This window comes from Falco punctatus (genome assembly GCF_963210335.1).
Source record: "Falco punctatus genome assembly, chromosome: 10".
Taxonomy (NCBI): domain Eukaryota; kingdom Metazoa; phylum Chordata; class Aves; order Falconiformes; family Falconidae; genus Falco; species Falco punctatus.
In genome coordinates this window covers 17,836,557-17,862,729 of record NC_137590.1, presented here as the reverse complement: position 1 = coordinate 17,862,729, position 26,173 = coordinate 17,836,557, and the positions used below count along the sequence as shown (strand labels likewise).

At 56.6% G+C, this 26,173-nt stretch overlaps 1 protein-coding gene across 3 annotated transcripts in view; it reads right to left on the bottom strand.

The window, feature by feature from the left end:
- The window catches only part of DNAJC17 (DnaJ heat shock protein family (Hsp40) member C17), a 154,476-nt gene extending 128,305 nt beyond the window's left edge, over positions 1 to 26,171 (bottom strand). The window contains exon 1 of one of the 3 annotated variants that reach the window (XM_080405054.1): positions 25,895 to 26,171. In XM_080405054.1, the coding sequence (XP_080261180.1) occupies positions 25,895 to 26,092 (198 nt within the window). In that variant the 5' untranslated portion in view covers positions 26,093 to 26,171. The remainder of the gene's footprint in view (positions 1 to 25,894) is intronic. The other 2 variants (XM_080405053.1, XM_080405052.1) reach the window with 2 other exon arrangements.
- Positions 26,172 to 26,173: the final 2 nt, after the last annotated feature.

The following is a 26,173-nucleotide window of genomic DNA, read 5'->3' as shown; positions in this document are numbered from 1 at the left end:
GCCCAGATGGACATTGCCCAAATAAGCCCAGCCCAGTTGGATTCTCTCTTAAGACTTCCAGCCCTAACTGCATTGTGCCCCAGCCAATCCCAGACCGCCTGGACTCTGCCTCAGCCAATCCCAGCCCAGATGGACACAGCCCATGTAATCTCCTGCAGGGCATCAGGATCCTGCCCCAGCCATATCAGCCCACTGGGATGCTGACCCAGCCAATCCCAGCCCAGCTGGACTCTTGCTCAGCCAATCCCAGCCCGCCTGGATTCTGCCCATGTCATCCCCTGCAGGCCTGATGGATTCTGCCCCAAAATATCCCAGCCCAGATGGATTCCGCCCATGAAATCCCAGGCCATCACGATTCTGCCCCAAGCCATCCCACTTCACTCAGATTCCGACGCAGCAAATCCCAGCACGGCTGGACACTTCCCCAAATACTCCCAGCCCAGTCGCATTCTGCATTAAACCTTGCAGGGATAATCAGATTCTGCCCAGGCCAAGCCAATCCCAGCACCATTCTGCCCATGAAATCCCAGGCCATCAGGATTCTGCCCAAAGCCATCCCAGCCCAGTCGGATTCTGACACAGCAAATCCCAGCCCAGATGGACATTGCCCAAATAAGCCCAGCCCAGTTGGATTCTCTCTTAAGACTTCCAGCCCTAAGTGCATTGTGCCCCAGCCAATCCCAGACCGCCTGGACTCTGCCTCAGCCAATCCCAGCCCAGATGGACGCAGCCCATGTAATCCCCTGCAGGGCATCAGGATCCTGCCCCAGCCATATCAGCCCACTGGGATGCTGACCCAGCCAATCCCAGCCCAGCTGGACTCCTGCTCAGCCAATCCCAGCCCGCCTGGATTCTGCCCATGTCATCCACTGCAGGCCTGATGGATTCTGCCCCAAAATATCCCAGCCCAGATGGATTCCGCCCATGAAATCCCAGGCCATCACGATTCTGCCCCAAGCCATCCCACTTCACTCAGATTCCGACGCAGCAAATCCCAGCACGGCTGGACACTTCCCCAAATACTCCCAGCCCAGTCGCATTCTGCATTAAACCTTGCAGGGATAATCAGATTCTGCCCAGGCCAAGCCAATCCCAGCACCATTCTGCCCATGAAATCCCAGGCCATCAGGATTCTGCCCAAAGCCATCCCAGCCCAGTCGGATTCTGACACAGCAAATCCCAGCCCAGATGGACATTGCCCAAATAAGCCCAGCCCAGTTGGATTCTCTCTTAAGACTTCCAGCCCTAAGTGCATTCTGCCCCAGCCAATCCCAGACCGCCTGGACTCTGCCTCAGCCAATCCCAGCCCAGATGGACGCAGCCCATGTAATCCCCTGCAGGGCATCAGGATCCTGCCCCAGCCATATCAGCCCACTGGGATGCTGACCCAGCCAATCCCAGCCCAGCTGGACTCTTGCTCAGCCAATCCCAGCCCGCCTGGATTCTGCCCATGTCATCCCCTGCAGGCCTGATGGATTCTGCCCCAAAATATCCCAGCCCAGATGGATTCTGCCCATGAAATCCCAGGCCATCACGATTCTGCCCCAAGCCATCCCACTTCACTCAGATTCCGACGCAGCAAATCCCAGCACGGCTGGACACTTCCCCAAATACTCCCAGCCCAGTCGCATTCTGCATTAAACCTTGCAGGGATAATCAGATTCTGCCCAGGCCAAGCCAATCCCAGCACCATTCTGCCCATGAAATCCCAGGCCATCAGGATTCTGCCCAAAGCCATCCCAGCCCAGTCGGATTCTGACACAGCAAATCCCAGCCCAGATGGACATTGCCCAAATAAGCCCAGCCCAGTTGGATTCTCTCTTAAGACTTCCAGCCCTAAGTGCATTGTGCCCCAGCCAATCCCAGACCGCCTGGACCCTGCCTCAGCCAATCCCAGCCCAGATGGACGCAGCCCATGTCATCCCCTGCAGGGCATCAGGATCCTGCCCCAGCCATATCAGCCCACTGGGATGCTGACCCAGCCAATCCCAGCCCAGCTGGACTCTTGCTCAGCCAATCCCAGCCCGCCTGGATTCTGCCCATGTCATCCCCTGCAGGCCTGATGGATTCTGCCCCAAAATATCCCAGCCCAGATGGATTCTGCCCATGAAATCCCAGGCCATCACGATTCTGCCCCAAGCCATCCCACTTCACTCAGATTCCGACGCAGCAAATCCCAGCACGGCTGGACACTTCCCCAAATACTCCCAGCCCAGTCGCATTCTGCATTAAACCTTGCAGGGATAATCAGATTCTGCCCAGGCCAAGCCAATCCCAGCACCATTCTGCCCATGAAATCCCAGGCCATCAGGATTCTGCCCAAAGCCATCCCAGCCCAGTCGGATTCTGACACAGCAAATCCCAGCCCAGATGGACATTGCCCAAATAAGCTCAGCCCAGTTGGATTCTCTCTTAAGACTTCCAGCCCTAACTGCATTGTGCCCCAGCCAATCCCAGACCGCCTGGACTCTGCCTCAGCCAATCCCAGCCCAGATGGACGCAGCCCATGTCATCCCCTGCAGGGCATCAGGATCCTGCCCCAGCCATATCAGCCCACTGGGATGCTGACCCAGCCAATCCCAGCCCAGCTGGACTCTTGCTCAGCCAATCCCAGCCCGCCTGGATTCTGCCCATGTCATCCCCTGCAGGCCTGATGGATTCTGCCCCAAAATATCCCAGCCCAGATGGATTCTGCCCATGAAATCCCAGGCCATCACGATTCTGCCCCAAGCCATCCCACTTCACTCAGATTCCGACGCAGCAAATCCCAGCACGGCTGGACACTTCCCCAAATACTCCCAGCCCAGTCGCATTCTGCATTAAACCTTGCAGGGATAATCAGATTCTGCCCAGGCCAAGCCAATCCCAGCACCATTCTGCCCATGAAATCCCAGGCCATCAGGATTCTGCCCAAAGCCATCCCAGCCCAGTCGGATTCTGACACAGCAAATCCCAGCCCAGATGGACATTGCCCAAATAAGCCCAGCCCAGTTGGATTCTCTCTTAAGACTTCCAGCCCTAAGTGCATTCTGCCCCAGCCAATCCCAGACCGCCTGGACCCTGCCTCAGCCAATCCCAGCCCAGATGGACGCAGCCCATGTCATCCCCTGCAGGGCATCAGGATCCTGCCCCAGCCATATCAGCCCACTGGGATGCTGACCCAGCCAATCCCAGCCCAGCTGGACTCTTGCTCAGCCAATCCCAGCCCGCCTGGATTCTGCCCATGTCATCCCCTGCAGGCCTGATGGATTCTGCCCCAAAATATCCCAGCCCAGATGGATTCTGCCCATGAAATCCCAGGCCATCACGATTCTGCCCCAAGCCATCCCACTTCACTCAGATTCCGACGCAGCAAATCCCAGCACGGCTGGACACTTCCCCAAATACTCCCAGCCCAGTCGCATTCTGCATTAAACCTTGCAGGGATAATCAGATTCTGCCCAGGCCAAGCCAATCCCAGCACCATTCTGCCCATGAAATCCCAGGCCATCAGGATTCTGCCCAAAGCCATCCCAGCCCAGTCGGATTCTGACACAGCAAATCCCAGCCCAGATGGACATTGCCCAAATAAGCCCAGCCCAGTTGGATTCTCTCTTAAGACTTCCAGCCCTAAGTGCATTGTGCCCCAGCCAATCCCAGACCGCCTGGACTCTGCCTCAGCCAATCCCAGCCCAGATGGACGCAGCCCATGTCATCCCCTGCAGGGCATCAGGATCCTGCCCCAGCCATATCAGCCCACTGGGATGCTGACCCAGCCAATCCCAGCCCAGCTGGACTCTTGCTCAGCCAATCCCAGCCCGCCTGGATTCTGCCCATGTCATCCCCTGCAGGCCTGATGGATTCTGCCCCAAAATATCCCAGCCCAGATGGATTCCGCCCATGAAATCCCAGGCCATCACGATTCTGCCCCAAGCCATCCCACTTCACTCAGATTCCGACGCAGCAAATCCCCGCACAGCTGGACACTTCCCCAAATACTCCCAGCCCAGTCGCATTCTGCATTAAACCTTGCAGGGATAATCAGATTCTGCCCAGGCCAAGCCAATCCCAGCACCATTCTGCCCATGAAATCCCAGGCCATCAGGATTCTGCCCAAAGCCATCCCAGCCCAGTCGGATTCTGACACAGCAAATCCCAGCCCAGATGGACATTGCCCAAATAAGCCCAGCCCAGTTGGATTCTCTCTTAAGACTTCCAGCCCTAACTGCATTGTGCCCCAGCCAATCCCAGACCGCCTGGACTCTGCCTCAGCCAATCCCAGCCCAGATGGACACAGCCCATGTAATCTCCTGCAGGGCATCAGGATCCTGCCCCAGCCATATCAGCCCACTGGGATGCTGACCCAGCCAATCCCAGCCCAGCTGGACTCTTGCTCAGCCAATCCCAGCCCGCCTGGATTCTGCCCATGTCATCCCCTGCAGGCCTGATGGATTCTGCCCCAAAATATCCCAGCCCAGATGGATTCCGCCCATGAAATCCCAGGCCATCACGATTCTGCCCCAAGCCATCCCACTTCACTCAGATTCCGACGCAGCAAATCCCAGCACGGCTGGACACTTCCCCAAATACTCCCAGCCCAGTCGCATTCTGCATTAAACCTTGCAGGGATAATCAGATTCTGCCCAGGCCAAGCCAATCCCAGCACCATTCTGCCCATGAAATCCCAGGCCATCAGGATTCTGCCCAAAGCCATCCCAGCCCAGTCGGATTCTGACACAGCAAATCCCAGCCCAGATGGACATTGCCCAAATAAGCCCAGCCCAGTTGGATTCTCTCTTAAGACTTCCAGCCCTAAGTGCATTGTGCCCCAGCCAATCCCAGACCGCCTGGACTCTGCCTCAGCCAATCCCAGCCCAGATGGACGCAGCCCATGTAATCCCCTGCAGGGCATCAGGATCCTGCCCCAGCCATATCAGCCCACTGGGATGCTGACCCAGCCAATCCCAGCCCAGCTGGACTCCTGCTCAGCCAATCCCAGCCCGCCTGGATTCTGCCCATGTCATCCACTGCAGGCCTGATGGATTCTGCCCCAAAATATCCCAGCCCAGATGGATTCCGCCCATGAAATCCCAGGCCATCACGATTCTGCCCCAAGCCATCCCACTTCACTCAGATTCCGACGCAGCAAATCCCCGCACGGCTGGACACTTCCCCAAATACTCCCAGCCCAGTCGCATTCTGCATTAAACCTTGCAGGGATAATCAGATTCTGCCCAGGCCAAGCCAATCCCAGCACCATTCTGCCCATGAAATCCCAGGCCATCAGGATTCTGCCCAAAGCCATCCCAGCCCAGTCGGATTCTGACACAGCAAATCCCAGCCCAGATGGACATTGCCCAAATAAGCCCAGCCCAGTTGGATTCTCTCTTAAGACTTCCAGCCCTAAGTGCATTCTGCCCCAGCCAATCCCAGACCGCCTGGACTCTGCCTCAGCCAATCCCAGCCCAGATGGACGCAGCCCATGTAATCCCCTGCAGGGCATCAGGATCCTGCCCCAGCCATATCAGCCCACTGGGATGCTGACCCAGCCAATCCCAGCCCAGCTGGACTCTTGCTCAGCCAATCCCAGCCCGCCTGGATTCTGCCCATGTCATCCCCTGCAGGCCTGATGGATTCTGCCCCAAAATATCCCAGCCCAGATGGATTCTGCCCATGAAATCCCAGGCCATCACGATTCTGCCCCAAGCCATCCCACTTCACTCAGATTCCGACGCAGCAAATCCCAGCACGGCTGGACACTTCCCCAAATACTCCCAGCCCAGTCGCATTCTGCATTAAACCTTGCAGGGATAATCAGATTCTGCCCAGGCCAAGCCAATCCCAGCACCATTCTGCCCATGAAATCCCAGGCCATCAGGATTCTGCCCAAAGCCATCCCAGCCCAGTCGGATTCTGACACAGCAAATCCCAGCCCAGATGGACATTGCCCAAATAAGCCCAGCCCAGTTGGATTCTCTCTTAAGACTTCCAGCCCTAAGTGCATTGTGCCCCAGCCAATCCCAGACCGCCTGGACCCTGCCTCAGCCAATCCCAGCCCAGATGGACGCAGCCCATGTAATCCCCTGCAGGGCATCAGGATCCTGCCCCAGCCATATCAGCCCACTGGGATGCTGACCCAGCCAATCCCAGCCCAGCTGGACTCTTGCTCAGCCAATCCCAGCCCGCCTGGATTCTGCCCATGTCATCCCCTGCAGGCCTGATGGATTCTGCCCCAAAATATCCCAGCCCAGATGGATTCTGCCCATGAAATCCCAGGCCATCACGATTCTGCCCCAAGCCATCCCACTTCACTCAGATTCCGACGCAGCAAATCCCAGCACGGCTGGACACTTCCCCAAATACTCCCAGCCCAGTCGCATTCTGCATTAAACCTTGCAGGGATAATCAGATTCTGCCCAGGCCAAGCCAATCCCAGCACCATTCTGCCCATGAAATCCCAGGCCATCAGGATTCTGCCCAAAGCCATCCCAGCCCAGTCGGATTCTGACACAGCAAATCCCAGCCCAGATGGACATTGCCCAAATAAGCCCAGCCCAGTTGGATTCTCTCTTAAGACTTCCAGCCCTAAGTGCATTCTGCCCCAGCCAATCCCAGACCGCCTGGACTCTGCCTCAGCCAATCCCAGCCCAGATGGACGCAGCCCATGTCATCCCCTGCAGGGCATCAGGATCCTGCCCCAGCCATATCAGCCCACTGGGATGCTGACCCAGCCAATCCCAGCCCAGCTGGACTCTTGCTCAGCCAATCCCAGCCCGCCTGGATTCTGCCCATGTCATCCCCTGCAGGCCTGATGGATTCTGCCCCAAAATATCCCAGCCCAGATGGATTCTGCCCATGAAATCCCAGGCCATCACGATTCTGCCCCAAGCCATCCCACTTCACTCAGATTCCGACGCAGCAAATCCCAGCACGGCTGGACACTTCCCCAAATACTCCCAGCCCAGTCGCATTCTGCATTAAACCTTGCAGGGATAATCAGATTCTGCCCAGGCCAAGCCAATCCCAGCACCATTCTGCCCATGAAATCCCAGGCCATCAGGATTCTGCCCAAAGCCATCCCAGCCCAGTCGGATTCTGACACAGCAAATCCCAGCCCAGATGGACATTGCCCAAATAAGCCCAGCCCAGTTGGATTCTCTCTTAAGACTTCCAGCCCTAAGTGCATTCTGCCCCAGCCAATCCCAGACCGCCTGGACCCTGCCTCAGCCAATCCCAGCCCAGATGGACGCAGCCCATGTCATCCCCTGCAGGGCATCAGGATCCTGCCCCAGCCATATCAGCCCACTGGGATGCTGACCCAGCCAATCCCAGCCCAGCTGGACTCTTGCTCAGCCAATCCCAGCCCGCCTGGATTCTGCCCATGTCATCCCCTGCAGGCCTGATGGATTCTGCCCCAAAATATCCCAGCCCAGATGGATTCCGCCCATGAAATCCCAGGCCATCACGATTCTGCCCCAAGCCATCCCACTTCACTCAGATTCCGACGCAGCAAATCCCAGCACGGCTGGACACTTCCCCAAATACTCCCAGCCCAGTCGCATTCTGCATTAAACCTTGCAGGGATAATCAGATTCTGCCCAGGCCAAGCCAATCCCAGCACCATTCTGCCCATGAAATCCCAGGCCATCAGGATTCTGCCCAAAGCCATCCCAGCCCAGTCGGATTCTGACACAGCAAATCCCAGCCCAGATGGACATTGCCCAAATAAGCCCAGCCCAGTTGGATTCTCTCTTAAGACTTCCAGCCCTAAGTGCATTGTGCCCCAGCCAATCCCAGACCGCCTGGACCCTGCCTCAGCCAATCCCAGCCCAGATGGACGCAGCCCATGTCATCCCCTGCAGGGCATCAGGATCCTGCCCCAGCCATATCAGCCCACTGGGATGCTGACCCAGCCAATCCCAGCCCAGCTGGACTCTTGCTCAGCCAATCCCAGCCCGCCTGGATTCTGCCCATGTCATCCCCTGCAGGCCTGATGGATTCTGCCCCAAAATATCCCAGCCCAGATGGATTCTGCCCATGAAATCCCAGGCCATCACGATTCTGCCCCAAGCCATCCCACTTCACTCAGATTCCGACGCAGCAAATCCCAGCACGGCTGGACACTTCCCCAAATACTCCCAGCCCAGTCGCATTCTGCATTAAACCTTGCAGGGATAATCAGATTCTGCCCAGGCCAAGCCAATCCCAGCACCATTCTGCCCATGAAATCCCAGGCCATCAGGATTCTGCCCAAAGCCATCCCAGCCCAGTCGGATTCTGACACAGCAAATCCCAGCCCAGATGGACATTGCCCAAATAAGCCCAGCCCAGTTGGATTCTCTCTTAAGACTTCCAGCCCTAACTGCATTGTGCCCCAGCCAATCCCAGACCGCCTGGACTCTGCCTCAGCCAATCCCAGCCCAGATGGACGCAGCCCATGTCATCCCCTGCAGGGCATCAGGATCCTGCCCCAGCCATATCAGCCCACTGGGATGCTGACCCAGCCAATCCCAGCCCAGCTGGACTCTTGCTCAGCCAATCCCAGCCCGCCTGGATTCTGCCCATGTCATCCCCTGCAGGCCTGATGGATTCTGCCCCAAAATATCCCAGCCCAGATGGATTCTGCCCATGAAATCCCAGGCCATCACGATTCTGCCCCAAGCCATCCCACTTCACTCAGATTCCGACGCAGCAAATCCCAGCACGGCTGGACACTTCCCCAAATACTCCCAGCCCAGTCGCATTCTGCATTAAACCTTGCAGGGATAATCAGATTCTGCCCAGGCCAAGCCAATCCCAGCACCATTCTGCCCATGAAATCCCAGGCCATCAGGATTCTGCCCAAAGCCATCCCAGCCCAGTCGGATTCTGACACAGCAAATCCCAGCCCAGATGGACATTGCCCAAATAAGCCCAGCCCAGTTGGATTCTCTCTTAAGACTTCCAGCCCTAAGTGCATTCTGCCCCAGCCAATCCCAGACCGCCTGGACTCTGCCTCAGCCAATCCCAGCCCAGATGGACGCAGCCCATGTCATCCCCTGCAGGGCATCAGGATCCTGCCCCAGCCATATCAGCCCACTGGGATGCTGACCCAGCCAATCCCAGCCCAGCTGGACTCTTGCTCAGCCAATCCCAGCCCGCCTGGATTCTGCCCATGTCATCCCCTGCAGGCCTGATGGATTCTGCCCCAAAATATCCCAGCCCAGATGGATTCTGCCCATGAAATCCCAGGCCATCACGATTCTGCCCCAAGCCATCCCACTTCACTCAGATTCCGACGCAGCAAATCCCCGCACAGCTGGACACTTCCCCAAATACTCCCAGCCCAGTCGCATTCTGCATTAAACCTTGCAGGGATAATCAGATTCTGCCCAGGCCAAGCCAATCCCAGCACCATTCTGCCCATGAAATCCCAGGCCATCAGGATTCTGCCCAAAGCCATCCCAGCCCAGTCGGATTCTGACACAGCAAATCCCAGCCCAGATGGACATTGCCCAAATAAGCCCAGCCCAGTTGGATTCTCTCTTAAGACTTCCAGCCCTAACTGCATTGTGCCCCAGCCAATCCCAGACCGCCTGGACTCTGCCTCAGCCAATCCCAGCCCAGATGGACGCAGCCCATGTAATCCCCTGCAGGGCATCAGGATCCTGCCCCAGCCATATCAGCCCACTGGGATGCTGACCCAGCCAATCCCAGCCCAGCTGGACTCTTGCTCAGCCAATCCCAGCCCGCCTGGATTCTGCCCATGTCATCCCCTGCAGGCCTGATGGATTCTGCCCCAAAATATCCCAGCCCAGATGGATTCTGCCCATGAAATCCCAGGCCATCACGATTCTGCCCCAAGCCATCCCACTTCACTCAGATTCCGACGCAGCAAATCCCCGCACAGCTGGACACTTCCCCAAATACTCCCAGCCCAGTCGCATTCTGCATTAAACCTTGCAGGGATAATCAGATTCTGCCCAGGCCAAGCCAATCCCAGCACCATTCTGCCCATGAAATCCCAGGCCATCAGGATTCTGCCCAAAGCCATCCCAGCCCAGTCGGATTCTGACACAGCAAATCCCAGCCCAGATGGACATTGCCCAAATAAGCCCAGCCCAGTTGGATTCTCTCTTAAGACTTCCAGCCCTAACTGCATTCTGCCCCAGCCAATCCCAGACCGCCTGGACTCTGCCTCAGCCAATCCCAGCCCAGATGGACGCAGCCCATGTAATCCCCTGCAGGGCATCAGGATCCTGCCCCAGCCATATCAGCCCACTGGGATGCTGACCCAGCCAATCCCAGCCCAGCTGGACTCTTGCTCAGCCAATCCCAGCCCGCCTGGATTCTGCCCATGTCATCCCCTGCAGGCCTGATGGATTCTGCCCCAAAATATCCCAGCCCAGATGGATTCTGCCCATGAAATCCCAGGCCATCACGATTCTGCCCCAAGCCATCCCACTTCACTCAGATTCCGACGCAGCAAATCCCCGCACAGCTGGACACTTCCCCAAATACTCCCAGCCCAGTCGCATTCTGCATTAAACCTTGCAGGGATAATCAGATTCTGCCCAGGCCAAGCCAATCCCAGCACCATTCTGCCCATGAAATCCCAGGCCATCAGGATTCTGCCCAAAGCCATCCCAGCCCAGTCGGATTCTGACACAGCAAATCCCAGCCCAGATGGACATTGCCCAAATAAGCCCAGCCCAGTTGGATTCTCTCTTAAGACTTCCAGCCCTAAGTGCATTGTGCCCCAGCCAATCCCAGACCGCCTGGACTCTGCCTCAGCCAATCCCAGCCCAGATGGACGCAGCCCATGTAATCCCCTGCAGGGCATCAGGATCCTGCCCCAGCCATATCAGCCCACTGGGATGCTGACCCAGCCAATCCCAGCCCAGCTGGACTCCTGCTCAGCCAATCCCAGCCCGCCTGGATTCTGCCCATGTCATCCCCTGCAGGCCTGATGGATTCTGCCCCAAAATATCCCAGCCCAGATGGATTCCGCCCATGAAATCCCAGGCCATCACGATTCTGCCCCAAGCCATCCCACTTCACTCAGATTCCGACGCAGCAAATCCCCGCACAGCTGGACACTTCCCCAAATACTCCCAGCCCAGTCGCATTCTGCATTAAACCTTGCAGGGATAATCAGATTCTGCCCAGGCCAAGCCAATCCCAGCACCATTCTGCCCATGAAATCCCAGGCCATCAGGATTCTGCCCAAAGCCATCCCAGCCCAGTCGGATTCTGACACAGCAAATCCCAGCCCAGATGGACATTGCCCAAATAAGCCCAGCCCAGTTGGATTCTCTCTTAAGACTTCCAGCCCTAAGTGCATTCTGCCCCAGCCAATCCCAGACCGCCTGGACTCTGCCTCAGCCAATCCCAGCCCAGATGGACGCAGCCCATGTAATCCCCTGCAGGGCATCAGGATCCTGCCCCAGCCATATCAGCCCACTGGGATGCTGACCCAGCCAATCCCAGCCCAGCTGGACTCTTGCTCAGCCAATCCCAGCCCGCCTGGATTCTGCCCATGTCATCCCCTGCAGGCCTGATGGATTCTGCCCCAAAATATCCCAGCCCAGATGGATTCTGCCCATGAAATCCCAGGCCATCACGATTCTGCCCCAAGCCATCCCACTTCACTCAGATTCCGACGCAGCAAATCCCAGCACGGCTGGACACTTCCCCAAATACTCCCAGCCCAGTCGCATTCTGCATTAAACCTTGCAGGGATAATCAGATTCTGCCCAGGCCAAGCCAATCCCAGCACCATTCTGCCCATGAAATCCCAGGCCATCAGGATTCTGCCCAAAGCCATCCCAGCCCAGTCGGATTCTGACACAGCAAATCCCAGCCCAGATGGACATTGCCCAAATAAGCCCAGCCCAGTTGGATTCTCTCTTAAGACTTCCAGCCCTAAGTGCATTCTGCCCCAGCCAATCCCAGACCGCCTGGACTCTGCCTCAGCCAATCCCAGCCCAGATGGACGCAGCCCATGTCATCCCCTGCAGGGCATCAGGATCCTGCCCCAGCCATATCAGCCCACTGGGATGCTGACCCAGCCAATCCCAGCCCAGCTGGACTCCTGCTCAGCCAATCCCAGCCCGCCTGGATTCTGCCCATGTCATCCCCTGCAGGCCTGATGGATTCTGCCCCAAAATATCCCAGCCCAGATGGATTCCGCCCATGAAATCCCAGGCCATCACGATTCTGCCCCAAGCCATCCCACTTCACTCAGATTCCGACGCAGCAAATCCCCGCACAGCTGGACACTTCCCCAAATACTCCCAGCCCAGTCGCATTCTGCATTAAACCTTGCAGGGATAATCAGATTCTGCCCAGGCCAAGCCAATCCCAGCACCATTCTGCCCATGAAATCCCAGGCCATCAGGATTCTGCCCAAAGCCATCCCAGCCCAGTCGGATTCTGACACAGCAAATCCCAGCCCAGATGGACATTGCCCAAATAAGCCCAGCCCAGTTGGATTCTCTCTTAAGACTTCCAGCCCTAAGTGCATTGTGCCCCAGCCAATCCCAGACCGCCTGGACTCTGCCTCAGCCAATCCCAGCCCAGATGGACGCAGCCCATGTAATCCCCTGCAGGGCATCAGGATCCTGCCCCAGCCATATCAGCCCACTGGGATGCTGACCCAGCCAATCCCAGCCCAGCTGGACTCTTGCTCAGCCAATCCCAGCCCGCCTGGATTCTGCCCATGTCATCCCCTGCAGGCCTGATGGATTCTGCCCCAAAATATCCCAGCCCAGATGGATTCTGCCCATGAAATCCCAGGCCATCACGATTCTGCCCCAAGCCATCCCACTTCACTCAGATTCCGACGCAGCAAATCCCCGCACAGCTGGACACTTCCCCAAATACTCCCAGCCCAGTCGCATTCTGCATTAAACCTTGCAGGGATAATCAGATTCTGCCCAGGCCAAGCCAATCCCAGCACCATTCTGCCCATGAAATCCCAGGCCATCAGGATTCTGCCCAAAGCCATCCCAGCCCAGTCGGATTCTGACACAGCAAATCCCAGCCCAGATGGACATTGCCCAAATAAGCCCAGCCCAGTTGGATTCTCTCTGAAGACTTCCAGCCCTAAGTGCATTGTGCCCCAGCCAATCCCAGACCGCCTGGACTCTGCCTCAGCCAATCCCAGCCCAGATGGACGCAGCCCATGTAATCCCCTGCAGGGCATCAGGATCCTGCCCCAGCCATATCAGCCCACTGGGATGCTGACCCAGCCAATCCCAGCCCAGCTGGACTCCTGCTCAGCCAATCCCAGCCCGCCTGGATTCTGCCCATGTCATCCCCTGCAGGCCTGATGGATTCTGCCCCAAAATATCCCAGCCCAGATGGATTCCGCCCATGAAATCCCAGGCCATCACGATTCTGCCCCAAGCCATCCCACTTCACTCAGATTCCGACGCAGCAAATCCCAGCACGGCTGGACACTTCCCCAAATACTCCCAGCCCAGTCGCATTCTGCATTAAACCTTGCAGGGATAATCAGATTCTGCCCAGGCCAAGCCAATCCCAGCACCATTCTGCCCATGAAATCCCAGGCCATCAGGATTCTGCCCAAAGCCATCCCAGCCCAGTCGGATTCTGACACAGCAAATCCCAGCCCAGATGGACATTGCCCAAATAAGCCCAGCCCAGTTGGATTCTCTCTGAAGACTTCCAGCCCTAACTGCATTCTGCCCCAGCCAATCCCAGACCGCCTGGACTCTGCCTCAGCCAATCCCAGCCCAGATGGACGCAGCCCATGTAATCCCCTGCAGGGCATCAGGATCCTGCCCCAGCCATATCAGCCCACTGGGATGCTGACCCAGCCAATCCCAGCCCAGCTGGACTCTGCCTCAGCCAATCCCAGCCCGCCTGGATTCTGCCCATGTCATCCCCTGCAGGCCTGATGGATTCTGCCCCAAAATATCCCAGCCCAGATGGATTCTGCCCATGAAATCCCAGGCCATCACGATTCTGCCCCAAGCCATCCCACTTCACTCAGATTCCGACGCAGCAAATCCCCGCACGGCTGGACACTTCCCCAAATACTCCCAGCCCAGTCGCATTCTGCATTAAACCTTGCAGGGATAATCAGATTCTGCCCAGGCCAAGCCAATCCCAGCACCATTCTGCCCATGAAATCCCAGGCCATCAGGATTCTGCCCAAAGCCATCCCAGCCCAGTCGGATTCTGACACAGCAAATCCCAGCCCAGATGGACATTGCCCAAATAAGCCCAGCCCAGTTGGATTCTCTCTGAAGACTTCCAGCCCTAACTGCATTCTGCCCCAGCCAATCCCAGACCGCCTGGACTCTGCCTCAGCCAATCCCAGCCCAGATGGACGCAGCCCATGTAATCCCCTGCAGGGCATCAGGATCCTGCCCCAGCCATATCAGCCCACTGGGATGCTGACCCAGCCAATCCCAGCCCAGCTGGACTCTGCCTCAGCCAATCCCAGCCCGCCTGGATTCTGCCCATGTCATCCCCTGCAGGCCTGATGGATTCTGCCCCAAAATATCCCAGCCCAGATGGATTCTGCCCATGAAATCCCAGGCCATCACGATTCTGCCCCAAGCCATCCCACTTCACTCAGATTCCGACGCAGCAAATCCCAGCACGGCTGGACACTTCCCCAAATACTCCCAGCCCAGTCGCATTCTGCATTAAACCTTGCAGGGATAATCAGATTCTGCCCAGGCCAAGCCAATCCCAGCACCATTCTGCCCATGAAATCCCAGGCCATCAGGATTCTGCCCAAAGCCAACCCAGCCCAGTCGGATTCTGACACAGCAAATCCCAGCCCAGATGGACATTGCCCAAATAAGCCCAGCCCAGTTGGATTCTCTCTGAAGACTTCCAGCCCTAAGTGCATTGTGCCCCAGCCAATCCCAGACCGCCTGGACTCTGCCTCAGCCAATCCCAGCCCAGATGGACGCAGCCCATGTAATCCCCTGCAGGGCATCAGGATCCTGCCCCAGCCATATCAGCCCACTGGGATGCTGACCCAGCCAATCCCAGCCCAGCTGGACTCCTGCTCAGCCAATCCCAGCCTGCCTGGATTCTGCCCATGTCATCCCCTGCAGGCCTGATGGATTCTGCCCCAAAATATCCCAGCCCAGATGGATTCTGCCCATGAAATCCCAGGCCATCACGATTCTGCCCCAAGCCATCCCACTTCACTCAGATTCCGACGCAGCAAATCCCCGCACGGCTGGACACTTCCCCAAATACTCCCAGCCCAGTCGCATTCTGCATTAAACCTTGCAGGGATAATCAGATTCTGCCCAGGCCAAGCCAATCCCAGCACCATTCTGCCCATGAAATCCCAGGCCATCAGGATTCTGCCCAAAGCCATCCCAGCCCAGTCGGATTCTGACACAGCAAATCCCAGCCCAGATGGACATTGCCCAAATAAGCCCAGCCCAGTTGGATTCTCTCTGAAGACTTCCAGCCCTAAGTGCATTCTGCCCCAGCCAATCCCAGACCGCCTGGACTCTGCCTCAGCCAATCCCAGCCCAGATGGACGCAGCCCATGTAATCCCCTGCAGGGCATCAGGATCCTGCCCCAGCCATATCAGCCCACTGGGATGCTGACCCAGCCAATCCCAGCCCAGCTGGACTCCTGCTCAGCCAATCCCAGCCCGCCTGGATTCTGCCCATGTCATCCCCTGCAGGCCTGATGGATTCTGCCCCAAAATATCCCAGCCCAGATGGATTCTGCCCATGAAATCCCAGGCCATCACGATTCTGCCCCAAGCCATCCCACTTCACTCAGATTCCGACGCAGCAAATCCCAGCACGGCTGGACACTTCCCCAAATACTCCCAGCCCAGTCGCATTCTGCATTAAACCTTGCAGGGATAATCAGATTCTGCCCAGGCCAAGCCAATCCCAGCACCATTCTGCCCATGAAATCCCAGGCCATCAGGATTCTGCCCAAAGCCATCCCAGCCCAGTCGGATTCTGACACAGCAAATCCCAGCCCAGATGGACATTGCCCAAATAAGCCCAGCCCAGTTGGATTCTCTCTGAAGACTTCCAGCCCTAAGTGCATTGTGCCCCAGCCAATCCCAGACCGCCTGGACTCTGCCTCAGCCAATCCCAGCCCAGATGGACGCAGCCCATGTAATCCCCTGCAGGGCATCAGGATCCTGCCCCAGCCATATCAGCCCACTGGGATGCTGACCCAGCCAATCCCAGCCCAGCTGGACTCTGCCTCAGCCAATCCCAGCCCGCCTGGATTCTGCCCATGTCATCCCCTGCAGGCCTGATGGATTCTGCCCCAAAATATCCCAGCCCAGATGGATTCTGCCCATGAAATCCCAGGCCATCACGATTCTGCCCCAAGCCATCCCACTTCACTCAGATTCCGACGCAGCAAATCCCCGCACGGCTGGACACTTCCCCAAATACTCCCAGCCCAGTCGCATTCTGCATTAAACCTTGCAGGGATAATCAGATTCTGCCCAGGCCAAGCCAATCCCAGCACCATTCTGCCCATGAAATCCCAGGCCATCAGGATTCTGCCCAAAGCCATCCCAGCCCAGTCGGATTCTGACACAGCAAATCCCAGCCCAGATGGACATTGCCCAAATAAGCCCAGCCCAGTTGAATTCTCTCTTAAGACTTCCAGCCCTAACTGCATTCTGCCCCAGCCAATCCCAGACCGCCTGGACTCTGCCTCAGCCAATCCCAGCCCAGATGGACGCAGCCCATGTAATCCCCTGCAGGGCATCAGGATCCTGCCCCAGCCATATCAGCCCACTGGGATGCTGACCCAGCCAATCCCAGCCCAGCTGGACTCCTGCTCAGCCAATCCCAGCCCGCCTGGATTCTGCCCATGTCATCCCCTGCAGGCCTGATGGATTCTGCCCCAAAATATCCCAGCCCAGATGGATTCCGCCCATGAAATCCCAGGCCATCACGATTCTGCCCCAAGCCATCCCACTTCACTCAGATTCCGATGCAGCAAATCCCAGCACAGCTGGACACTTCCCCAAATACTCCCAGCCCAGTCGCATTCTGCATTAAACCTTGCAGGGATAATCAGATTCTGCCCAGGCCAAGCCAATCCCAGCACCATTCTGCCCATGAAATCCCAGGCCATCAGGATTCTGCCCAAAGCCATCCCAGCCCAGTCGGATTCTGACACAGCAAAACCCAGCCCAGATGGACATTGCCCAAATAAGCCCAGCCCAGTTGGATTCTCTCTTAAGACTTCCAGCCCTAAGTGCATTGTGCCCCAGCCAATCCCAGACCGCCTGGACTCTGCCTCAGCCAATCCCAGCCCAGATGGACGAAGCCCATGTAATCCTCTGCAGGGCATCAGGATCCTGCCCCAGCCATATCAGCCCACTGGGATGCTGACCCAGCCAATCCCAGCCCAGCTGGACTCTGCCTCAGCCAATCCCAGCCCGCCTGGATTCTGCCCATGTCATCCCCTGCAGGCCTGATGGATTCTGCCCATGAAATCCCAGGCCATCACGATTCTGCCCCAAGCCATCCCACTTCACTCAGATTCCGACGCAGCAAATCCCAGCACGGCTGGACACTTCCCCAAATACTCCCAGCCCAGTCGCATTCTGCATTAAACCTTGCAGGGATAATCAGATTCTGCCCAGGCCAAGCCAATCCCAGCACCATTCTGCCCATGAAATCCCAGGCCATCAGGATTCTGCCCAAAGCCATCCCAGCCCAGTCGGATTCTGACACAGCAAATCCCAGCCCAGATGGACATTGCCCAAATAAGCCCAGCCCAGTTGGATTCTCTCTGAAGACTTCCAGCCCTAACTGCATTCTGCCCCAGCCAATCCCAGACCGCCTGGACTCTGCCTCAGCCAATCCCAGCCCAGATGGACGCAGCCCATGTAATCCCCTGCAGGGCATCAGGATCCTGCCCCAGCCATATCAGCCCACTGGGATGCTGACCCAGCCAATCCCAGCCCAGCTGGACTCTGCCTCAGCCAATCCCAGCCCAGATGGACGCAGCCCATGTAATCCCCTGCAGGGCATCAGGATCCTGCCCCAGCCATATCAGCCCACTGGGATGCTGACCCAGCCAATCCCAGCCCAGCTGGACTCTTGCTCAGCCAATCCCAGCCCGCCTGGATTCTGCCCATGTCATCCCCTGCAGGCCTGATGGATTCTGCCCATGAAATCCCAGGCCATCACGATTCTGCCCCAAGCCATCCCACTTCACTCAGATTCCGACGCAGCAAATCCCCGCACGGCTGGACACTTCCCCAAATACTCCCAGCCCAGTCGCATTCTGCATTAAACCTTGCAGGGATAATCAGATTCTGCCCAGGCCAAGCCAATCCCAGCACCATTCTGCCCATGAAATCCCAGGCCATCAGGATTCTGCCCAAAGCCATCCCAGCCCAGTCGGATTCTGACACAGCAAATCCCAGCCCAGATGGACATTGCCCAAATAAGCCCAGCCCAGTTGGATTCTCTCTTAAGACTTCCAGCCCTAAGTGCATTCTGCCCCAGCCAATCCCAGACCGCCTGGACTCTGCCTCAGCCAATCCCAGCCCAGATGGACGCAGCCCATGTAATCCCCTGCAGGGCATCAGGATCCTGCCCCAGCCATATCAGCCCACTGGGATGCTGACCCAGCCAATCCCAGCCCAGCTGGACTCTGCCTCAGCCAATCCCAGCCCGCCTGGATTCTGCCCATGAAATCCCAGGCCATCACGATTCTGCCCCAAGCCATCCCACTTCACTCAGATTCCGACGCAGCAAATCCCAGCACGGCTGGACACTTCCCCAAATACTCCCAGCCCAGTCGCATTCTGCATTAAACCTTGCAGGGATAATCAGATTCTGCCCAGGCCAAGCCAATCCCAGCACCATTCTGCCCATGAAATCCCAGGCCATCAGGATTCTGCCCAAAGCCATCCCAGCCCAGTCGGATTCTGACACAGCAAATCCCAGCCCAGATGGACATTGCCCAAATAAGCCCAGCCCAGTTGGATTCTCTCTTAAGACTTCCAGCCCTAACTGCATTCTGCCCCAGCCAATCCCAGACCGCCTGGACTCTGCCTCAGCCAATCCCAGCCCAGATGGACGCAGCCCATGTAATCCCCTGCAGGGCATCAGGATCCTGCCCCAGCCATATCAGCCCACTGGGATGCTGACCCAGCCAATCCCAGCCCAGCTGGACTCTTGCTCAGCCAATCCCAGCCCGCCTGGATTCTGCCCATGTCATCCCCTGCAGGCCTGATGGATTCTGCCCCAAAATATCCCAGCCCAGATGGATTCTGCCCATGAAATCCCAGGCCATCACGATTCTGCCCCAAGCCATCCCACTTCACTCAGATTCCGACGCAGCAAATCCCCGCACAGCTGGACACTTCCCCAAATACTCCCAGCCCAGTCGCATTCTGCATTAAACCTTGCAGGGATAATCAGATTCTGCCCAGGCCAAGCCAATCCCAGCACCATTCTGCCCATGAAATCCCAGGCCATCAGGATTCTGCCCAAAGCCATCCCAGCCCAGTCGGATTCTGACACAGCAAATCCCAGCCCAGATGGACATTGCCCAAATAAGCCCAGCCCAGTTGGATTCTCTCTTAAGACTTCCAGCCCTAAGTGCATTGTGCCCCAGCCAATCCCAGACCGCCTGGACTCTGCCTCAGCCAATCCCAGCCCAGATGGACGCAGCCCATGTAATCCCCTGCAGGGCATCAGGATCCTGCCCCAGCCATATCAGCCCACTGGGATGCTGACCCAGCCAATCCCAGCCCAGCTGGACTCTGCCTCAGCCAATCCCAGCCCGCCTGGATTCTGCCCATGTCATCCCCTGCAGGCCCGATGGATTCTGCCCCAAAATATCCCAGCCCAGATGGATTCTGCCCATGAAATCCCAGGCCATCACGATTCTGCCCCAAGCCATCCCACTTCACTCAGATTCCGACGCAGCAAATCCCAGCACGGCTGGACACTTCCCCAAATACTCCCAGCCCAGTCGCATTCTGCATTAAACCTTGCAGGGATAATCAGATTCTGCCCAGGCCAAGCCAATCCCAGCACCATTCTGCCCATGAAATCCCAGGCCATCAGGATTCTGCCCAAAGCCATCCCAGCCCAGTCGGATTCTGACACAGCAAATCCCAGCCCAGATGGACATTGCCCAAATAAGCCCAGCCCAGTTGGATTCTCTCTTAAGACTTCCAGCCCTAACTGCATTCTGCCCCAGCCAATCCCAGACCGCCTGGACTCTGCCTCAGCCAATCCCAGCCCAGATGGACGCAGCCCATGTAATCCCCTGCAGGGCATCAGGATCCTGACCCAGCCAATCCCAGCCCAGCTGGACTCTGCCTCAGCCAATCCCAGCCCGCCTGGATTCTGCCCATGTCATCCCCTGCAGGCCTGATGGATTCTGCCCATGAAATCCCAGGCCATCACGATTCTGCCCCAAGCCATCCCACTTCACTCAGATTCCGACGCAGCAAATCCCAGCACGGCTGGACACTTCCCCAAATACTCCCAGCCCAGTCGCATTCTGCATTAAACCTTGCAGGGATAATCAGATTCTGCCCAGGCCAAGCCAATCCCAGCACCATTCTGCCCATGAAATCCCAGGCCATCAGGATTCTGCCCAAAGCCATCCCAGCCCAGTCGGATTCTGACACAGCAAATCCCAGCCCAGATGGACATTGCCCAAATAAGCCCAGCCCAGTTGGATTCTCTCTTAAGACTTCCAGCCCTAAGTGCATTCTGCCCCAGCCAATCCCAGACCGCCTGGACTCTGCCTCAGCCAATCCCAGCCCAGATGGACGCAGCCCATGTAATCCCCTGCAGGGCATCAGGATCCTGCCCCAGCCATATCAGCCCACTGGGATGCTGACCCAGCCAATCCCAGCCCAGCTGGACTCTGCCTCAGCCAATCCCAGCCCGCCTGGATTCTGCCCATGTCATCCCCTGCAGGCCTGATGGATTCTGCCCCAAAATATCCCAGCCCAGATGGATTCTGCCCATGAAATCCCAGGCCATCACGATTCTGCCCCAAGCCATCCCACTTCACTCAGATTCCGACGCAGCAAATCCCAGCACGGCTGGACACTTCCCCAAATACTCCCAGCCCAGTCGCATTCTGCATTAAACCTTGCAGGGATAATCAGATTCTGCCCAGGCCAAGCCAATCCCAGCACCATTCTGCCCATGAAATCCCAGGCCATCAGGATTCTGCCCAAAGCCATCCCAGCCCAGTCGGATTCTGACACAGCAAATCCCAGCCCAGATGGACATTGCCCAAATAAGCCCAGCCCAGTTGGATTCTCTCTTAAGACTTCCAGCCCTAAGTGCATTGTGCCCCAGCCAATCCCAGACCGCCTGGACTCTGCCTCAGCCAATCCCAGCCCAGATGGACGCAGCCCATGTAATCCCCTGCAGGGCATCAGGATCCTGCCCCAGCCATATCAGCCCACTGGGATGCTGACCCAGCCAATCCCAGCCCAGCTGGACTCTGCCTCAGCCAATCCCAGCCCGCCTGGATTCTGCCCATGTCATCCCCTGCAGGCCTGATGGATTCTGCCCCAAAATATCCCAGCCCAGATGGATTCTGCCCATGAAATCCCAGGCCATCACGATTCTGCCCCAAGCCATCCCACTTCACTCAGATTCCGACGCAGCAAATCCCAGCACACCTGGACACTTCCCCAAATACTCCCAGCCCAGTCGCATTCTGCATTAAACCTTGCAGGGATAATCAGATTCTACCCAGGCCAAGCCAATCCCAGCACCATTCTGCCCATGAAATCCCAGGCCATCAGGATTCTGCCCAAAGCCATCCCAGCCCAGTCGGATTCTGACACAGCAAATCCCAGCCCAGATGGACATTGCCCAAATAAGCCCAGCCCAGTTGGATTCTCTCTTAAGACTTCCAGCCCTAAGTGCATTGTGCCCCAGCCAATCCCAGACCGCCTGGACTCTGCCTCAGCCAATCCCAGCCCAGATGGACGCAGCCCATGTAATCCCCTGCAGGGCATCAGGATCCTGCCCCAGCCATATCAGCCCACTGGGATGCTGACCCAGCCAATCCCAGCCCAGCTGGACTCTGCCTCAGCCAATCCCAGCCCGCCTGGATTCTGCCCATGTCATCCCCTGCAGGCCTGATGGATTCTGCCCCAAAATATCCCAGCCCAGATGGATTCTGCCCATGAAATCCCAGGCCATCACGATTCTGCCCCAAGCCATCCCACTTCACTCAGATTCCGACGCAGCAAATCCCAGCACGGCTGGACACTTCCCCAAATACTCCCAGCCCAGTCGCATTCTGCATTAAACCTTGCAGGGATAATCAGATTCTACCCAGGCCAAGCCAATCCCAGCACCATTCTGCCCATGAAATCCCAGGCCATCAGGATTCTGCCCAAAGCCATCCCAGCCCAGTCGGATTCTGACACAGCAAATCCCAGCCCAGATGGACATTGCCCAAATAAGCCCAGCCCAGTTGGATTCTCTCTGAAGACTTCCAGCCCTAACTGCATTGTGCCCCAGCCAATCCCAGACCGCCTGGACTCTGCCTCAGCCAATCCCAGCCCAGATGGACGCAGCCCATGTAATCCCCTGCAGGGCATCAGGATCCTGCCCCAGCCATATCAGCCCACTGGGATGCTGACCCAGCCAATCCCAGCCCAGCTGGACTCCTGCTCAGCCAATCCCAGCCCGCCTGGATTCTGCCCATGTCATCCCCTGCAGGCCTGATGGATTCTGCCCCAAAATATCCCAGCCCAGATGGATTCCGCCCATGAAATCCCAGGCCATCACGATTCTGCCCCAAGCCATCCCACTTCACTCAGATTCCGACGCAGCAAATCCCCGCACAGCTGGACACTTCCCCAAATACTCCCAGCCCAGTCGCATTCTGCATTAAACCTTGCAGGGATAATCAGATTCTGCCCAGGCCAAGCCAATCCCAGCACCATTCTGCCCATGAAATCCCAGGCCATCAGGATTCTGCCCAAAGCCATCCCAGCCCAGTCGGATTCTGACACAGCAAATCCCAGCCCAGATGGACATTGCCCAAATAAGCCCAGCCCAGTTGGATTCTCTCTTAAGACTTCCAGCCCTAAGTGCATTGTGCCCCAGCCAATCCCAGACCGCCTGGACTCTGCCTCAGCCAATCCCAGCCCAGATGGACGCAGCCCATGTAATCCCCTGCAGGGCATCAGGATCCTGCCCCAGCCATATCAGCCCACTGGGATGCTGACCCAGCCAATCCCAGCCCAGCTGGACTCTTGCTCAGCCAATCCCAGCCCGCCTGGATTCTGCCCATGTCATCCCCTGCAGGCCTGATGGATTCTGCCCCAAAATATCCCAGCCCAGATGGATTCTGCCCATGAAATCCCAGGCCATCACGATTCTGCCCCAAGCCATCCCACTTCACTCAGATTCCGACGCAGCAAATCCCCGCACAGCTGGACACTTCCCCAAATACTCCCAGCCCAGTCGCATTCTGCATTAAACCTTGCAGGGATAATCAGATTCTGCCCAGGCCAAGCCAATCCCAGCACCATTCTGCCCATGAAATCCCAGGCCATCAGGATTCTGCCCAAAGCCATCCCAGCCCAGTCGGATTCTGACACAGCAAATCCCAGCCCAGATGGACATTGCCCAAATAAGCCCAGCCCAGTTGGATTCTCTCTGAAGACTTCCAGCCCTAAGTGCATTGTGCCCCAGCCAATCCCAGACCGCCTGGACTCTGCCTCAGCCAATCCCAGCCCAGATGGACGCAGCCCATGTAATCCCCTGCAGGGCATCAGGATCCTGCCCCAGCCATATCAGCCCACTGGGATGCTGACCCAGCCAATCCCAGCCCAGCTGGACTCTGCCTCAGCCAATCCCAGGGCATTAGGATTCCGCCCCAGCCATACCAGCCTCCTGGCATTCTACCCCAGCCAATCCCCGCCAGGATGGACCCTGCCAATGGAATCCCCTGCAGGGCTTTAGGATTGTGCCCTAAGCTATCCAAGCCTAGGCGGATGATACCCAAGCAATTCTAGCCTAGCTGGACTCTGCCCTTTCGTGTCCCCAAGGCCTGACAGAAAATAAAGACCAGTTCTGGAGTGCCACGATCTCCGTCACTCCTCATATTGGAAGCTAAAGCAGCCAACTATGGTAGCAAGATACCTCTGAAGAATTCAGTTTTTAATCTCAATGCAGTTACCTGTCTTTTCTAATCACACTCTACTACAAGGATATGCATTTAGCCCAGGACACTTAGTAGGCAGGCAGCCATATTTTGAAGAAGTCTAAGCTTTTCAAAGCCATAAGTTCTACTAGGTGCATTATATACATTGTATTACATCTTTAACATCAGCAAAGTCGAGTCTGGTTCACTAAGGCAGTTTTCTGGAAGAGGGTACTCCGTTCTCTGCAGCTGTAACTTTGGGGCAGATAAAGTACCATTCACTGTGCAACAATTATGTCTGGCAAGGTGAAGAATTTTTGACAAAAGACTGTTTAATCTCTTTCAAAGAAAGACTGTACGACTTTCTGAGCTAAGTCACTTTTAACAATCTGAATTCCCTTTGCCAGAGAAACATCTGAATGCCAGAAAGGAAAGGAAGAAAAGCTGCTCTGTTCCACTGCCAAGCAGCCTTCCGCTAAAGTAGGTGGAATAAGCAATCACTCGGCACCCTCTGGTGGGCAAAGCTCTGGGAAGGGAAACTGCTGCTGAAGCTATAGGCTCGTCCTGCCTCCTGCATAAGCAAGACTCGTTAAGCGAGAAGTCTCTTCCCCGTGTATCAGTCACAATTATTATAATAAGTATGTGGTCATTCCAGATAAGGCTTCTTTAAACAGTGAGGTTAAATTGCCTCAACAGTCTTGCTCCCCTTTATTAGTCTCTTGTGGCCACGCTAATCTGCATACAAAGGGTCTTTGGGTTGTTTCAAGTATTTTACATCAACGATTAGCACTCTAAATTAGACTTGTCGCTTTTTAAGTTGCACCATAACGTCCAATTTGCAATTTTCCTCATCCTTTTCCCCAGCAACTAGCTCAGCAGTGAAGCTGGGGGCACCTGAAGTCTTTCCTCACATTCAGTCCTGTGTGTTGTATTTGGCTTGTTCCCATTTTGTGCTTAATACACATGGAAATTCCAGGCAGCTTCAGACACAATTGCTGGTTATGCCCAGACTGTAGCTTCTGAGTCTTATCCTGCTGTACTGCTAGCGCTCTTTACTGCTAAAGAAAAAAAAGCAAAAAAAAAGCATCTAAGGAGGAGAAGCAAAGTCTTCCTTTCAAGTTTAACTTTGTTTAGTTACTAACAGTTTTACTCAGAGAATTGCTTCCATTGAAATGCCACTTTTCTCAGTTCACTTGCTCAAATCCCGTGTTTAGTGTTCTTACCAATTAAGTAAAGAAAAAAAAATAATAGGAACGTGTAATTCCAAACAAATAAAATTAACAAGATGACCTCAGGGAACCTATACTACTCAGACCAACGTCTAACAACAAGATTTTTGGTAAACACATGAGCTTTCCTTCTGCTGGCACATAAAGTCAAAGAAGTATCATCCAAGACAAATCCTGCAGTTATCTCCAACTTATTTCAGCCTCCTGCAAAGCCAGGCTTCACCCCACAGGACCAAGATGAGAAAACGGAAGGTTAAGTTCACCACAGCAAAGCCAGCATCAGAAAAAATGGGCTTTTCCACTCATTATTAGCTCAAGCCGACAAGGCTGCAGATATGACATAAAAACAGCGCCTGGAGGATCCGCTCAGCCAAGTGCCGGAGCGCAGCACCCGCAGCGCAGCCCCACGTCCGAGCCGCTCCTGCCCCCGCCTGCGGCCGCTCCCGCGGGAAGGGCGGGAGAACCGGGCCCCTCTGGGCACCGGAGAAAAGCGAGCAGTCCCGGCCCGAGCCACCCCGCGGCCCCGTGAAGGTTCCCGGCCCAAGGCCCTGACCTCCTTCTCCGACGCCTTCTCGCCGACCCCCAACAGGCCATACAGGTCCAGCTGCAGCAGGTCGTTATCGACCGCCATCTCGGCAACGCGCGTCTCCCCGCTCCGTGCCGCCGGCCCGCGCTGCCCGCCGGGACATGGAGTCTCCACCCGCCGCCGCGCTCCCTCCCCAGGCGGCACCTGGACTACGAGTACCAGCATGGACCGCGCGGAGAGCCGTGGGTGGGCGGTGGCGGGAGCGAGGCCGGCTGGGAGCTGGAGTTCTCTGCGGCAGCTGCGGGC